Genomic DNA, 15,194 nt, shown 5'->3' with positions numbered 1-15,194 from the left:
GCATCGTGCATAGGTATTTGCCAATAACCCTATCGGAGGTCGAGACTTGAGAAATATTCAGCTCCCTGGAGGGAGTCAAGGGCGTCGTTGATTCGTGGCATCGGTTACACGTCTTTGCGCGTGATCTTATTCAGTGCTCTACAATCGGCACAAAATCGTACAGAACCGTCCTTCTTCCGGACTAGCACAACAGGCGACGACCAAGAGCTTGATGACGTCCGTATAATGTCGCGTTTGAGCATGCCGGTGACGTCTTCGTCGACGATATTACGTTCCGCAGATGACGCGCGGTATGGGCGATGGCGTACAATGAAGCTACCATCCGCTTCAATTGGATGCACGGCGACGGAAGTACGGCCGAGAAGGTATGTGTTTTTGGACCAGCATTAAAAGGTCTTCTTTCTGCGCAACAGTGAGGTCATCGTTTATCGTGTGGGTTAAAACAGCAGTACCATCATCATCAGGAGTTGAAGGCAAATGTCATGTTTCCTTGTAAGGGGAACAAGCGTAACAGGCAAACGATGTAAAGCAACTAACAGCGGTGCCTCAGGGCCTATTAATTTCGTGCGCAAGGTATGTCCGCACCTTCGAGTAATCCAGGTGAATGGGTAGATTTTTCTATATATGCTACAGGCGATTAAAATTTTGTTAACGTTAAAAATTGCATGATTGCGCTTCAACACAACCTCACAAACTTTCATATGGCGAAATCTTTTGTTGAATCCGGATTTGCTATAGTCGTGGTGGTAAAGTGTGGGCCGATGTTCGAAATGATTCATTGCAGTTCGTTTTGTTGGCATGCAGCCATCTACATGTTGGTGGTTGGTTTTGGACAAAAGTCGGTGCACAAACATAAGAGTCAGCGCCATTATTGTGATTCTTTAAGGTTATATAAGCTTTAGATGGCGTTCAGTCGAAACTGCGGCAGCTTCGGTGCGTTGTCTGAGCAACCTTCTAGCGCTTATTTTTTGGACGGGTGCAAGAAATCGCTCTTGCCCCTTCGCAACGGCCTTTGTCGCGTTGCGGGAAGTACACATTACAGATAATTTGATGCGGCTTAGCCCTTTGATCCGTTTCGATCTGGAGTGCTGACCAAGGTGCCCGGCGACTATTATTAGTCGTTGCCAGGCAAGTTCATAGCCGCTGGCGTGTCCACAAAAATGCCATTACGATGTGCACAAGGCTAGTGCACTACCTGACGCAAGTTTTGAAGGGCATTGTTTCCATCTTACAAGTCTTCAATAAAATGGCCATATATTCAGAACTATAATGCATAGAATGCGCCTCAGCTGTTTGTAACACTACAGTTTTTTTTTTATTGCGATAAAGACTTGCCGCCAAGGCATTAACACTACGGTTTCACATTCCTGCCGGGACCGCAAGCTCCGGCGGAGTGTCTCTGAACCAATGGCGAAGTATTTACGCTGCAGAAGTCACGACGCCGTTATAGTGACGTCACGTGGAGACGACGAAACGGTTTTGCTCCGGTTTTTCGGCTGGAGAGACACGCGCAGGTTTCTTCCGAATATCCGGCTTTCCCACAAGACGCCGAGTAATTACATGTATACTTTACCGCAATAACCACATAGGGGCCTCAAGAAACTGCGTTTTTTTTAAATTCAGGACTTAAATTTACCTGGGAACTTCTTGAGGCATTGGGGTGGGACGCGTTGCTCAACACGGTGACGGGGGCTTTCAGATGACGTGAGGGAGCAGCCAAGTTCCTGGTAGGTTTCCCATTTACGCGGGTCGCTGTCGTGCGCTTTCTTGCTTAGCACACTCGAGATTTTCTTTGCACGTGTTCCTCGGCGTGCTTTTGAGCTTTCGGGTGCCCGTCTCTAGTAGAAGCAGCAAAAGTTTTCTTTTGTTGTTGTTGTTGTTGAACGAAGCAAGCTAAAGGCTAGTAGGCGGGATTGGAAGGTGTAGGTGGCAGCGAAGAAAAGCTCCCGGTTATTGCGCATTTATCGTATAGGACAGGCCCCCGCTGTGCCTCGTGGTGCGCGCAAATCACGGTGCTCGGCGAGGGAGTGTGTAGGAGGAGTGCATAACGTCCCATTACGCTCGGGTATATACCCGAGCATTCGTGGTCAGCGCTCGCAAAATTAGCAGATCCTCGCCTCCGGTGAGGGGTTTGCTCTGGTGCCGATACATCGGTCCGTCGGTCAAAAAAGGGAGAAACATGAAGACTCTGGTAAGATCCATCGTACAGCTACGTAGCCGCGCGCGCGGTGGCTATGACGTTGTAGAGGGACAGAATGAGCGCGTTGAGGCAGCCTATGACGTTTGCTGCGGCGCGTGATCGCGAGTTCGACTCCCTGCCACGGTGACCTATATTTTGATGGGGGCTTAATGCACCGTGTACGGGGTCCTATATACACGTTAAAGTATCTCTGCTGATGGGTATAGTATGGCTTCTGAAACGTATTTTTTTATTTCTTTGAAACTAATACCGTGTGACTGCCGACTTAAGGTTTTCGGAGTGCGGAAGTCGAGAAATAAATCCAATTCCAACGCTGTTCGCACCAACAGTCTCGAACACAGGCGTTTTACCCTACTGGCCTATGCAGAGATCGCACTAAGGTTTCTGTACACGCGCTTAGGCAGGGAATGAGGAGCTGAGATTTTCGTGGCGACCATGTTTATGACACGCCCATATGGCATGCTGTAAGTGTGCTTTTTGTAGTGAACGCCTTGTGGATTAAGTCCCGCAGAGTTAGGAACATAACGACATTGCGCGCTGCACACAGTGAGCGAACAAAACGAAAAAAATCAGTTTCACAAGTGAGGACTTATAACTGTTGTTAAGACTACGTGGTAATGTAAGCGAAACCAGAACAGGGAAGACGACCGAAAAGACGGGAAAGTGGCATTTGCGTGATCTGGTTGCACTGTACTATACAGAATACCATGCCAACTATATTTTACCAGTCCATCCTCTTTAATTAAGCGTTGTGTTGCCCATATTTTGCAACAAATCGCTCAAGTTTTCTGTGCAACCGTTTTTGGTATATCTGCGCCGTTAAACGACCTGCTTTACAAATTGGTTAAGTATTTCACTACTTTAGACGTAAAACATGCATGGAAGTTGCCTTCAGTGCTTATTTCTTGAGTAGTGTCACAACGCTATGTTGTCGGACCAGCAGCCACCAATTCAAACCACTTACGAAAAACGCACTTCGCTTCTTTCAGCTCTCTCTCTTCACGGCCTACCTGGCAATCACGGTTTCCAAGGCTAACTATGGCTACGGAAACATGTACAATGGCATCGGTAGCTACGGCGGATTCGGCAACAATGGTTTGTACAGTGGCTTCAGCAACCCAGGCTTGTATGGCGGCTCCAACGGCTTAGGCTTATACAACTCGTACAACCAAGGCTTGTATGGTGGCCTCAGCGGCTACGGAAACTTTGATTTTTATGGTGGATCCGGCTATCCGGGCTTGTACGGCGGATCCGGTGGCCTGGGCAACTACGGCATGTATGGTGGATCCGGTGGCCTGGGCAACTACGGCATGTATGGTGGATCCGGCTATCCAGGCTTGTACGGCGGATCCGGTGGCCTAGGGAAACTACGGCATGTATGTGGATCCGGCTATCCAGGCTTGTACGGCGGATCCGGTGGCCTAGGAAACTACGGCATGTATGGTGGATCCGGCTATCCAGGCTTGTACGGCGGGTCCGGTGGCCTAGGTAAACTACGGCATGTATGGTGGATCCGGCTATCCAGGCTTGTACGGTGGATCCGGTGGCCTGGGTAATTACGGCATGTATGGTGGATCCGGCTATCCAGGCTTGTACGGTGGATCCGGTGGCCTGGGTAACTACGGCATGTATGGTGGATCCGGCTATCCAGGCTTGTACGGCGGATCCGGTGGCCTGGGTAACTACGGCATGTATGGTGGATCCGGCTATCCAGGCTTGTACGGTGGAGGTGGATACCCCGGTGTCCCTGTGTAAGCGTTGTGACAGGTGTTTACGCCGCTCCCAGCACGTACATGGCTGCTTCGGTGTTGGTGCCCACGTTAATACCTACGGACAGCCACGTGCAGTTACAAGAAAGTGCGCGAAGCTTCAGCCTTGTTTATTAAATGTAAGTTACCTTGGAAAATGTATCGTTGCAGTATTCCAGGCCGGAAAAATGTAACGAACCTATTTCTACGTTTTCGTACTTCGTTAACCGTCCGTGCAGCGCTCGCTCGCGTTATCACTAATATTAGTTGATAGAGTGAACTATGGATCAAAATAGTAGAATAAAATTGAGTGAAAGAAATCCTTACGTTATCCCGGCCTTGTATATTGTCACTTTGCTAGTGACGGTGAAGCTTCAGACACTAGCAAACAACCGTGAGTCACGCAACTATAATGGCATATTCGGGTGGTTGTTTGAGAGTGCTCCGGCCGTGCAACGAAGCGGATGAAAAAAAGAAGAGCTTTAAAGCTGTGTTAGGAGACCATCCGGGTACAGAAGCGATTATCTCAGTTCATTATTAAATTATGGGATTTTACGTGCCAAAACCACGATCTGATTATGAGGCATGCCGTAGTGGGGGACTGTGGCATAATTTGGACCACCTGGGGTTCTTTAACGTGCACCTAAATCTAAGTACACGGGTGTTTTTGCATTTCGCCCCCATCGAAATGCGGCCGTCATGGCTGGATTTGATCCCCTAACCTCGTGCTTAGCAGCCCAACACCATAGCAACTAAGCAACCACGGCGGCTTCCTTATTATCAATGAAGAATGCTTATGCAAGCAGTAAGGCTTAGTTGCTCTTTTACATTATCTTTGCGGCGCTGGCTATAGCGCGCTCTGGAACGACCACACGGGTATGTCATAAATCTTTTTTGGACGAACTCGTGCCCGGGAAATCAAGCTACACTCAAAGAACAACGATAGCGGCGACCGGCACAAACAGTGATTGTCGAAGATGTGATCTATGGTTCCGACGCACCGGCTATTTATAAATGACTCGGCGTGCTCGCGTGCATTATATACCTAGAATGTGCAACACTATTCACGCCATGCGTGCAACCTGATTACACAAGGTTCGGCGACAACATATATAGACAACAGACAGAACCAGCGACTACATTCGGAAAAGTTCCGATAAATGTGCGTCTTGTGTCGAGCGATAACATAGTAAAAGCTGTAGCGGTTACCCGGTGGAAAGCGGTCGCCGCAAGAAAAAATAAATAAGGAAAAAAAAGTAAACAATGCGCGCGTGTCAGCACTAACTGATGCTCAATTTCAACGCATGGATTCTTACTGATACTATGAATTCATAATTCCAACTTCCCCAGATCAGCACCTTTCTAATTTGCACACAACTGTGAGCAGCTGCCATCGTGGGTTTTCAGTGCGAAAGAAGTTGGGGGAAGGGGGGGTCTCAGAGGCAGCGATTTCAAATTGAAATTTAGGGTTAACATGCGGAGCTGAGAGCCCAGTTTTTTGTGCGTATAGTAATGTTGGCCCCTTTGCTCTCAGTTACAATGATAAACCGACAATAATCGGACGACCGTGTGATAGCCTCTTTACCGTACTTACCCGCATTATGCTTGCACATTTTTTCTTTGTTTGTTTGCGGGAAATTGATGAAAATTCAGGGGGTGTGATAATTACGCGGCCAGCATTTTTCGCTAGCGCTTTCTCGCTGCTGAGTGAGAAAATGAAAAAAAGTTGTCGCAGTTTCACCTGAAAGGTGAAGCATCAATTGCGATAACAAACTTGAAGAGAGCTATACGGAGTAATGATAGCAGCTTTATCAGCTGTATAAACTTGGACATGCAGCAGCACCGGCAACACGCAGAACTGTTGTCGACGCCGTCGGCGTTTTGCCCGCGTTCGCTCAAAATCCGTGCGGCGTTGGTGACTGTTGCCGGAGCCTCTGATATAAATAGGCACGTGGTGCCGCAGCTAAACGTCGCCTCCCTTCCCTCCCCCTCCCCCCCCCCCCCCACGGCCTTTCGTGCGTCGGAAGAAGGCACGTTTGCTCTACATATATGGTGATTGTAGAGGAGGAAAGAGAGCACAGAGCAGAACGCGCGTTTGTTCTCCGCCGTGCGTTCACTCCCCGTGAAAGCGCGCGTCCCTCGCGCCCTTTCACTCGCACATACAGCGTTCGGCGCGCGGCGACGATTTAATCTCCATTGACGTCATACGGAACCTCACGGCGACGGCGACGGCGACGGCGACGCCGACGGCAGAAATCTGCTTTTGAGTGTCCATATAATTGCTATCGCAATAAAAAATAAAGTGGCTATAAGTTATGTTGCTCATGCCAGTCGGCGTGCGAGGGTGCGATAATTGCTATAGATGAAAAACAAATATGTAAGTTTTGAGGGCTTATGTGGGGTGCGCGAGGATTATTCGTGTGCCAGCATTATGCTAGTAATTGCTCTAGGTGATCTACTATTATTTCACTTGCAATTATGCATCAATTGACGCCCAAACAGTGTATTTGTCACGAGATAGCTTCGTAACGTCCTTAACGTTAACTGCACTCTTATATTTAGGCGTAAGCCTATTTACGCTCAGAATACTTACTTTTGTGAGTTATCGATAAGCATAGATGAACATATAGAAGAGCTGAAACAGTTGCTCGGGAGACCTTTCCCATTAACTCACATCCTTGTCACTGTCTGCGCCTTAACGCGACACTCAAGAAAATAAATATTAAGCTGAGTTAAAGCAGTAGATTATTATAGAAATTTATAATTGCCTACTGAATGAAAATGTGTCGCAGTTTCACCTTAAAGGCGAAGCACCAATTGCGATAGCAAATTAGTAGAGAGCTATACGGAGTAAGGATAGTAGTTTTATCAGCTGTATAAACTTGGACATGCAGCAGCACCAGCAACGCGCAGAACTGTTGTCGACGCCGTCGGCGTTTTGCCCACGTTCGCACCGAATGCGCGCGGCGTTTTTATATAAATACGTATTTGGTGCCGCAGCTAAACGTCGCCTCCCCTCCCTCCCTCCCGTCCCCCCACAGCCTTTCGCGCGACGGAAAAAAGTTGCGTTTTCTGTCTATATATGGAAAGGAGGAAAGAGACGCTTAATTCTGCAGCCCTTCAGGGAGCACGGCGCAGAACACGCGTTTGCTCTCCGACGTGCGTTCGCTCCCAGTGAAAGCGCGCGTCCCTCGAGCTCTTTCACTCGCACATACAGCGTCCGGAGCGCGGAGGCGATTTCATCGCCGTTGACGTCATACGGAACCTCACGGCGACGCCGACGGCAGAAATCTGCTTTGGAGTGTCCATATAATTGCTATCGCAATAATAAATCAATTCTGGGGGTCTTATACGAGCCAAAACCATGATTTGATTATTAGGCACGCCGCAGTGGGGGACTCCGGATTAATTTTGACTACCACGGGATCTTTAACACGCCCCCAATGCACGGGAAACGGGCGTTGTTGCATTTCGCCCCCATCGAAATGCGGCGGCCGCTGCCGGGATTTGATCCCACGACCTCTTGCTTAGCAGCTCAACGCTATAGCCGCTAAGCCACCGCAGTGGGTATAATTGCTTACTGTGTGCAATTATACGACTCTTGCGCAAGAAACAGCCACCGGAGCTCCCACTGCTGCCGCTCATTTTGAATCGCACGCACTAAAACGTTTGGTCGAGTTGGTGTAACCTTCACGTGACCCACTTCTCTTACGCCCTTACGCCAGAATAGCGATTTGGTAAACTCAGATGAATTCCGCAAATGGTCTCAGCGATAAAAGCACCTGTTTTTGTACCTTCCCGCACCTCGGTGCTTTGCGCTGCATTCACGCCATGAATCAACCAGTCCCGACGTCACACGAGAGGTATCATACCCAAATATATAGGTGGCGCGGCGCTCCGAATTTTCATTCTGGTCACTTTCACGCTTAGAAATTAGCTCGATTCTCGCGACGAATGATCAATTCGTTATTACGCAAGTCTGATCCTTTTCAATCTAGCGCGACTGGATATTTTTCTTCAGTGTCACTTCAAAGACAACCCACCGCAATGACCCAGTGGCTGTGCTGTTCTACTGCCGAGTACGAGGCGGCGGGTTTGGTTTTATAGGCCACGGCGGCGGCACTCCGATGGAGGCTGATGCAAAGAACCCCGTGTGTATATCGTGCTATGATGTGAGCTCATTTAACAATCCCTGTTCGTAAAAATTCATCCGGAGACTTCCGACATGCAAAAGTTGGTAAGCAGGCTTTGCCACGGAGATGGTCGCGTTCCTGCAAGTAGCACTGTTAAAGCTGAGGTACGCGTTTTAACGCGCGTTAAGGGTCCCGTGTAGCAGAATATGCGGCGTCGGCTTCGGCGTCGGCGTTAAGCATCGGCGTCTGGCGGAAATAATCAATCATGCCGAACCACATCATCCCGAACCACCCCGACCACACAGGCCCTCCGCGTGGCGCCAGGCGTTAGTGAACAAAAACTGAATTTGTCAAAGTAAAATCCGTCAGAAGAATCCTAAAGTACGACTTAGCCGCAACCTACAGGCGTGATAGCGTCGGATTGTAATTTGAATATAGGAGAAAAAAGTTCACAGCATATCCACGGGGTGAATGATGATGAGTGGGCGAAGCTCCGGAGGGAATCATCGGATCTCCCGCTTAAGGGGACGCTAGCACAAACGCGTTAGAAACGTGCAGTACTCTCTAGTAAGGGGGAGCGGCCACAGCGTCTTACGCAGCCATTTACACATGCCGGAACGTGCACCGCGTTTGCCGACGCCATCACATGACTGCCGAGAGAGCATACCCCCCATATTCATAAACGCTCCTCGACTTGAACTTGACTTGCCACCGCTTTGGGCAGCGCGTTCGAAACGCGTTGAAGGTAAGGCGGAGAGGCCACATCGTCTTACACCAGCTTCTTACACGGGCCGTAACGCGCTAGCACAAACGCGTTAGAAACGCGCTAGAAACGCGGCCTTTCGTTAATGTTGGGTATTTATTGCCATCATGGTGCGTGTGTCCATGCCCGCTTCGTGGCGTAGTGTTCTTGAACATGTGAATGTAGGATCAATCATCACTGATGGAGTAGCTCTGGCGTACCGGAACTGCTCAACACGGCTGATTATTAATAAGACACTGGGGGCCCCCATTAAAATAGAGCGTTCCGTTCGCCAGGGATGTCCACTGAGCCCGCTTTTGTTTGCCATTTATCTAGAAAGCTTTTGTTTGGCAATCATTCAGAACAGTAGCATAAGGGGCTTCAAAGTTATGGAAGCCGAAGTGAAACTCTTAGCATATGCAGATGATGTAGCAGTGTGCTGTACGTCGAAAGAAAGCATTACAGAAGTAACCACCATTGTTAAACATTTTGGAAACACAACAGGAAGCACAGCAAATTGGAGTAAGTGTCTGGGTTTTTGGCATGGTGAATGGCAGTCAACACCGGAAACATTCGCCAACATTAGATGGATTAAATCGCCAGCTAAATACTTGGGCGTACCACTCGAACATTACCGTCGTAATGAGGACTACTGGCTTGAAGAAGCTAAGCGAATCAAGGAAAAAACAACTAATTGGAAAGGCACTCATCTGTCAATGTTTGCGAAAGCCACTGTATGCAACTTGTTTTTAATAAGCAAGATATGGTACGTCATGCAAGTTTTATACTGTTCTCGTAGAAATGTGCAAAAAAATCCACAGAGTTTTTGCTGGGTTCATTTGGGCATCAGAATGGGAGAGCTGTAGCCGAATGAACTTGTTTAAGCGAGTCAAAGACGGGGGCCTAGGCCTGTCCCATCTTTTCGTTAAACAGCTAGTGAACAGGTTTACATTCTTTCGAGACGTGCGCGACCCCTTTCTGCGCACCATGTGTCAGTTGCGACTGAGCAAGCATCTGCCGGCTTATGTGGTAAGCAATTCAAGTATGCCTGGTTCTCTTCGAGGGTACCTAAGGGAAGTAGTTGACAGTGTCCGTTTTCTATCCGTACGTTTTTCTAATGATTACCTTTTTTCGGTGTCACGGAAGAAATTATACAGGGATACACTTGACATGATCATACCGGTTCCCATGTATAGAGCCATAAACAGTGGAGGACAGGGACATGACGTTTTAAAGCGTGTTAAAAAAATGCAGGTGCAGCCAGGTACAAAATCCTTTTTCTTTAAATTACATACCGGGACTTTGCCAGTACGGGACTTTTTACAAGAAAAGGGTTTTTATTTACCTTGGGGAGCAAACTGGCGGGCCTTATATGTAAACAACTGGAAACAATCGACCACGTTTTTTTGCATTGTTGGGAAGGGGTTTATTTTTGGGGACGTTCTTCAAAGAACACTACAGAAAGAATTGCCCTTAAATCCATTAGGTATTTTAACTGTAGAAAATGAGGACGGACTGCCTTTGGATCTCATTATGCTAATGGGCCTCCACTGTTTATGGCGGGCTCGAATGGCAGGTTTTTATTGTGAGCCTGACCGAAGGCCTGCGCGACAACTTTTCCGGGAGGATGTTTCCAAGCTCATCGATGTAATTAAAGATCAGGAATGCCCCCCGGATTGGCTGACGAGGATTGAGCCCCTCGCAACTTTAAAAGAATTTTAAACCTGACATGACATGGCAGCCAAAATGTGGCTGACCGCACAACATGGATGCATGCAACTGTGAAAGTATGTGTATATGTATGATTATGTATTTTGTTTTTTTGGCAAGAACTGTTGAAATTGGTGTCCACAAAGTGAAAGTTCCGGCAATAAAGAAAAAAAAAAGCTTCGTGGCGTAGTGGGCTAACGCCGCGCGCTCGGAAGCGAGGGGTCCCTGGTTCGATTCCGCGCTACGGACACAACTTCGGAATTTTTTTTCTCATTTTTCTCAGACTGGTTACGCACTACGACTACGACGAGGGACGAACGGGCGCCGCTTTAAGGAGCTTCGCCCCTAAAAAAGCCTGATAAGCAGCCAGAGATCTTTGAATGCTATCGCATTCCACTAATTAAGGCGAAGCTTAAGCGTCCTCCAATTCTCATGGTGTTTCGCTGTACTTTGGTTCTAGGCAACATTGAAGGGAATGTTGAAAACCAAACCTTTCTAAATTTTGGACACGCGCGCGGTTCGGGGGAGCAGCAAATAATTAATAAAATAATAAAAAAAGTGCTAGGACCTTCACATTTTGATATAAAACGACTTACATTGCTCCTGTAAAATGTCTTCCCAGCAATGCATATGTGTTTAGAAGTGAAGCCGACTTTAAGGGCATCAGTGTAAGCTTGGTCTTTGTAACCTGGCTTTCCCACGTTTTGAGTTGCAGTGAAGCCTACTCAAAGGAAAATGTGATGTGAACGCAGCCAGATAACGCCATCGCGTTCCCCTCTTAAAGGCGAAGCTTCAGCGTTCTCCAATTTTATTGCGATAGCAATTATATGGACACTTCTGGCGGATTTCTGCCGTCGGCGTCGCCGTCGCCGTCGTCGTCGCCGTCACCGTGAGGTTCCGTATAGATTTCAAGGGCGATCAAATCGTCGCCGCGCGCCGTATGCGCGAGCGAAAGCGCGCGGGGGACGCGCGCTATCACGGAGGGCCAGCCCCCCCCCCCCCCTCTGGCCCTTTCCAAAAGTTCAGCAGTAATAGTTTGTCTGGTTTGTTTTGGTGTGTGCGGGATGATTTTTGCATTCAGTAGGGGCCGTTTCGCTAAATTGTTGCTTAAGACCTGACGACACGCATCTCTACTAAATTTCAAATATTCTTATATAATGCGCACCGTAACACGGCCACAATCATGCAGTAACTGCTTCGCACGTTCCACGTTTGCAGCGCTGTATGAAACGTTGAAGCGTGCCCGAACGTGGGATCGCTTTGCACGGAATATTTGGAACGCCGAAACATGTCGTGCCGTTCAAACACACTGCTTACTCAATAATACTCCGTCATCATTTCCTTTCCAAATCATGTTCCATGTCTCACTAAATGTTTACCCAAGCCTAACGCAGAACGTAATGTTAACTCTCTCCTCTGAATTCGCGGCCGTCAAGCCACTCGTGCACCGTCCAACTAAATGCTCCAACAACCCGTATCGCTAAACACAACTCTGCCGCCTGATGAGTTTACAAGAAAACCCTCCGAAAGCTGTGTCTACTCTGAGCACGTATAAATCGATTCAGCAAATCCATTTCTTGAGTTTGAATATCATAGAAAAAGAAAAAAAAGTAGAAATAAGAATTTTTCTACCCACTTTCATGTTGGGCTAGAATGAGATATCGTTGCAGGTGGAATTTAATAAAGTGCATCGTAACATGCAATACGTAACATACATACCGGAACGTAGATTCTTGAGTATTATTTTTGCAATACAGTACATTTCACGCGTGGCACATACGTGGGGAAAAGCTGTAGTAAATCGTTACAAGATCACAATTACAATTCACAAAAGTGCGATTCCATAATTAAGGATTATTCGTCGAGAGCACTTGTATCTAATAAACCTAATCTAATAAAGATGCATACCTCTAAAAATTCAGATGAATTTAAATTCTATATCGGGTGTTTTCTTTTTAAATTAAAAATGTTAAAAAAATTACCTGGTACATACCGTAATTTGGCCTTCTTTAGAAGGATTTCCTGAAAACGCGAGCAGTAGTAGGTACAAATGGGAAAATGCTCACTAACTAAATTTAATGATTCCCTATGGGAGACATATGTTGCAATCGCTAAATTGAAACCTAGGATAGTGAAGTCATGCCTGCTTAAGCTAAATTCTAAAAAAGACGATTACCACTTTAGAGTGTTTTGTTCCTAAAATCTGCAAAACAAAGACATTGACGTTCTAGTTATGATCTTCCTGGACTTCTAGAGGACCCTCGAAGAGGTTCCTCTGGAACATTTTCAGGGAGGATTTGACTTCACAACTGCTCATATTCAATGTTAAAATTAACGCATGTGCCTTAAATAGAATTATCTTGGAATGCTCACATTAAAGCACTCGAAGAACAAATAAACTCAACAATAAATGTTCTTCGCCGCGTAGCAGGCACGACGTGGGGAGGGTCGGTTTCTTCTCTACTGAAAGTACATAACGCACTTATAAAGCAAAAAATAGCTTATTCTTCACCTGTTCTGCATGGAATCTCCCGTTCATCTGAAGAGCCACTACAACGGTTAATAGCTAGGAGCCTTAGAGTATGCTTAGGTGTTCCCCGAGCAATCTCAAGTTCCTTAGTAATTGCAGAGGCACGTCATCCTCCATCCCCAATTATGAGGACGATTGAAACCTGTCGACACTACTTTCGTGTTTCAGTGCAGCACAAAAGGAACCCACTAGCAATTACACTTATTGAGAGAGACAGGGTGAACATCAGTACTGTGATTCAGGTGCAAAAAAATATACTACCGCACACCGAATTTTGGATCTCAGATATTTCCTACCCTCCATGGCGACTTGTCGCCCCAAAGATTGGACTTTCGGTTGACGGAATTATTCGCAAACGAGACATGTTTATGCTAGCAGCATAACAACTGGCGCTGCACCAGACATACTTTCGGTACCCTGGATATATTCAAGCGTATACAGACGGTTCTTGTCAAACAAATTCTTCTACAGCTGCCTTTGTCATTCCAGAATAGAACCGAATACAGATGTTTAAACTTTCTCACACGACATCATCAACTACAGCAGAGCTTTTTGCTATATTGTCTTAGTTACGATACATAAATTCAACGCAAAAAGGGAACCAATGGGTCATCCTTTGTGACTCACAAGCAGCTTTGTTGTCACTTCGTGGTGGCATCAGCAATTCCCAAAACATGGCGTTAGTTTATGAGACACTAAAGGAGCTCACAAAGGCAAGTGAAAAAACTCGCACAATAATGTTCCAGTGGATACCTGGCCACTGCAATATCCCTGGGAATATTGCAGCAGACATGGCTGCTAGAGAAGCACATATTAATACCGCCACACATGGTCTCCCTCTAACACAAGGAGAATTGCGGCACATACTGAGACAGATCTCAGCCCGTGGTTGCAAAGCGACATGGTTTGATCAGAACTCGAAATCTTCAGATTTATTTCACATTGACCCTGCACTTCAATTCAAAATCCCGTCCACATTAAATACAACCAGAGCCTTTGAAACACCTATTCACCGTCTGTGGCTCGGTACCGCGTACACAAAACATTTTCTACAAAAAATTTCAAGAGCTGATAGTCCGGAATGTACTTGTGTCCACGCGGATGAGGATGTGCAGCATCTTCTGTTAGAATGTCCGCGACACGATACACACAGACAATGTTTAGTACGTTATTTAGAGACATTAGACCGCAGGCCCTTCCGCCTCAGGAAGATCCAGGAAGATCCTCGGTCCTTGGCCAACATATTCGTTGCAAAGACGAGCGTTAATGGCCCTCCAAAGATTTCTAGAAGCGAGCAATATTCTCGGAAACTATTGAAAAGAGTGTTTATCTGTGATAAACTCACTCTATGGTCAATTCGACACCTGGGTTCATGTAGTTTCCTTTAAATCGAATCCATGCTATCTTATGTGCCGTGATTTTAGTATAATTACGTGACCGGACTTTGTGTTTACTTTAGTGCAGCTATGTGAGTCAACTCTGTGTGCCCTTTTTCTTACTGGACTTTCACTTTTAGTGTGACATTAGTGTACTTATGTGACTGGATTTTGTGTTTAACTTAATGCGCCTTTGTGACTGAACTTTGTGTTGCTGTGTTTCTGAGTTGACTTTCTGTATCAGTGTGGTATTAGTGCACATATGTGACTGGACTTTGTGTTATTGTGATTTGCAGTTGACATTTAATTGTAATGCGTGTAGGCTCATTCTTTTTTTTTCTTTCATACCTCTATGTGAAAAGGAGTAGCCGACGCCAATTAAAGGCGTCAAGATTTCCTAAATACCATATAATAATAAGATAATCTAAAAAGTAATTAGTGACTATTTTAATTATATATCTGGCCTTTGCGATTTCGCGCTCGGGTAATATCCACCTCTTCCTAAAATTCAACTGACAAAATTGTACAGCGATATTCCGTAACAGGCTATTAAAAAAAAAAGTCTGTTGAAGTAAATAAAAAGCAAGAACAGGTGCTACCGCACGGTTAAGAAGTTCACAAGAGTGTGTACTTACAACGCGCCTGCTTTTGAAACGACAAGAAAGGAGAAAGGATAGAAAAGAAGCAGGAAATTTGAAGGCGCTTTTTTAGAATTCAACCACGTTCATCTGCCACAATGGCTATGCAGTCCCACT

General features: G+C 46.5%; 1 protein-coding gene across 1 annotated transcript; it reads left to right on the top strand.

Moving 5' to 3' along the window:
* The first annotated feature begins 2,063 nt into the window (after positions 1 to 2,063).
* LOC125943460 (uncharacterized) lies at positions 2,064 to 3,955 on the top strand. The gene is made up of 3 exons (XM_049662787.1): positions 2,064 to 2,191; positions 3,190 to 3,576; positions 3,689 to 3,955. Exons 1-3 carry the CDS (start codon positions 2,180 to 2,182, stop codon positions 3,953 to 3,955), a joined length of 666 nt encoding a protein of 221 aa, XP_049518744.1. The 5' UTR covers positions 2,064 to 2,179.
* The last annotated feature ends 11,239 nt before the right edge of the window (positions 3,956 to 15,194 follow it).

The sequence above is a fragment of the Dermacentor silvarum genome, chromosome 2, assembly GCF_013339745.2.
Source record: "Dermacentor silvarum isolate Dsil-2018 chromosome 2, BIME_Dsil_1.4, whole genome shotgun sequence".
Taxonomy (NCBI): domain Eukaryota; kingdom Metazoa; phylum Arthropoda; class Arachnida; order Ixodida; family Ixodidae; genus Dermacentor; species Dermacentor silvarum.
Note: the sequence above shows the minus strand (reverse complement) of the source record. Positions and strands in the feature narration are given on the sequence as shown.

Coding starts and splice junctions, on each gene's coding strand:
- LOC125943460 (XM_049662787.1), top strand. Junction 3,577..3,688: donor GCCTAGGGAAACTACGGCAT/GTATGTGGATCC, acceptor CCGGTGGCCTAG/GTAAACTACGGCATGTATGG.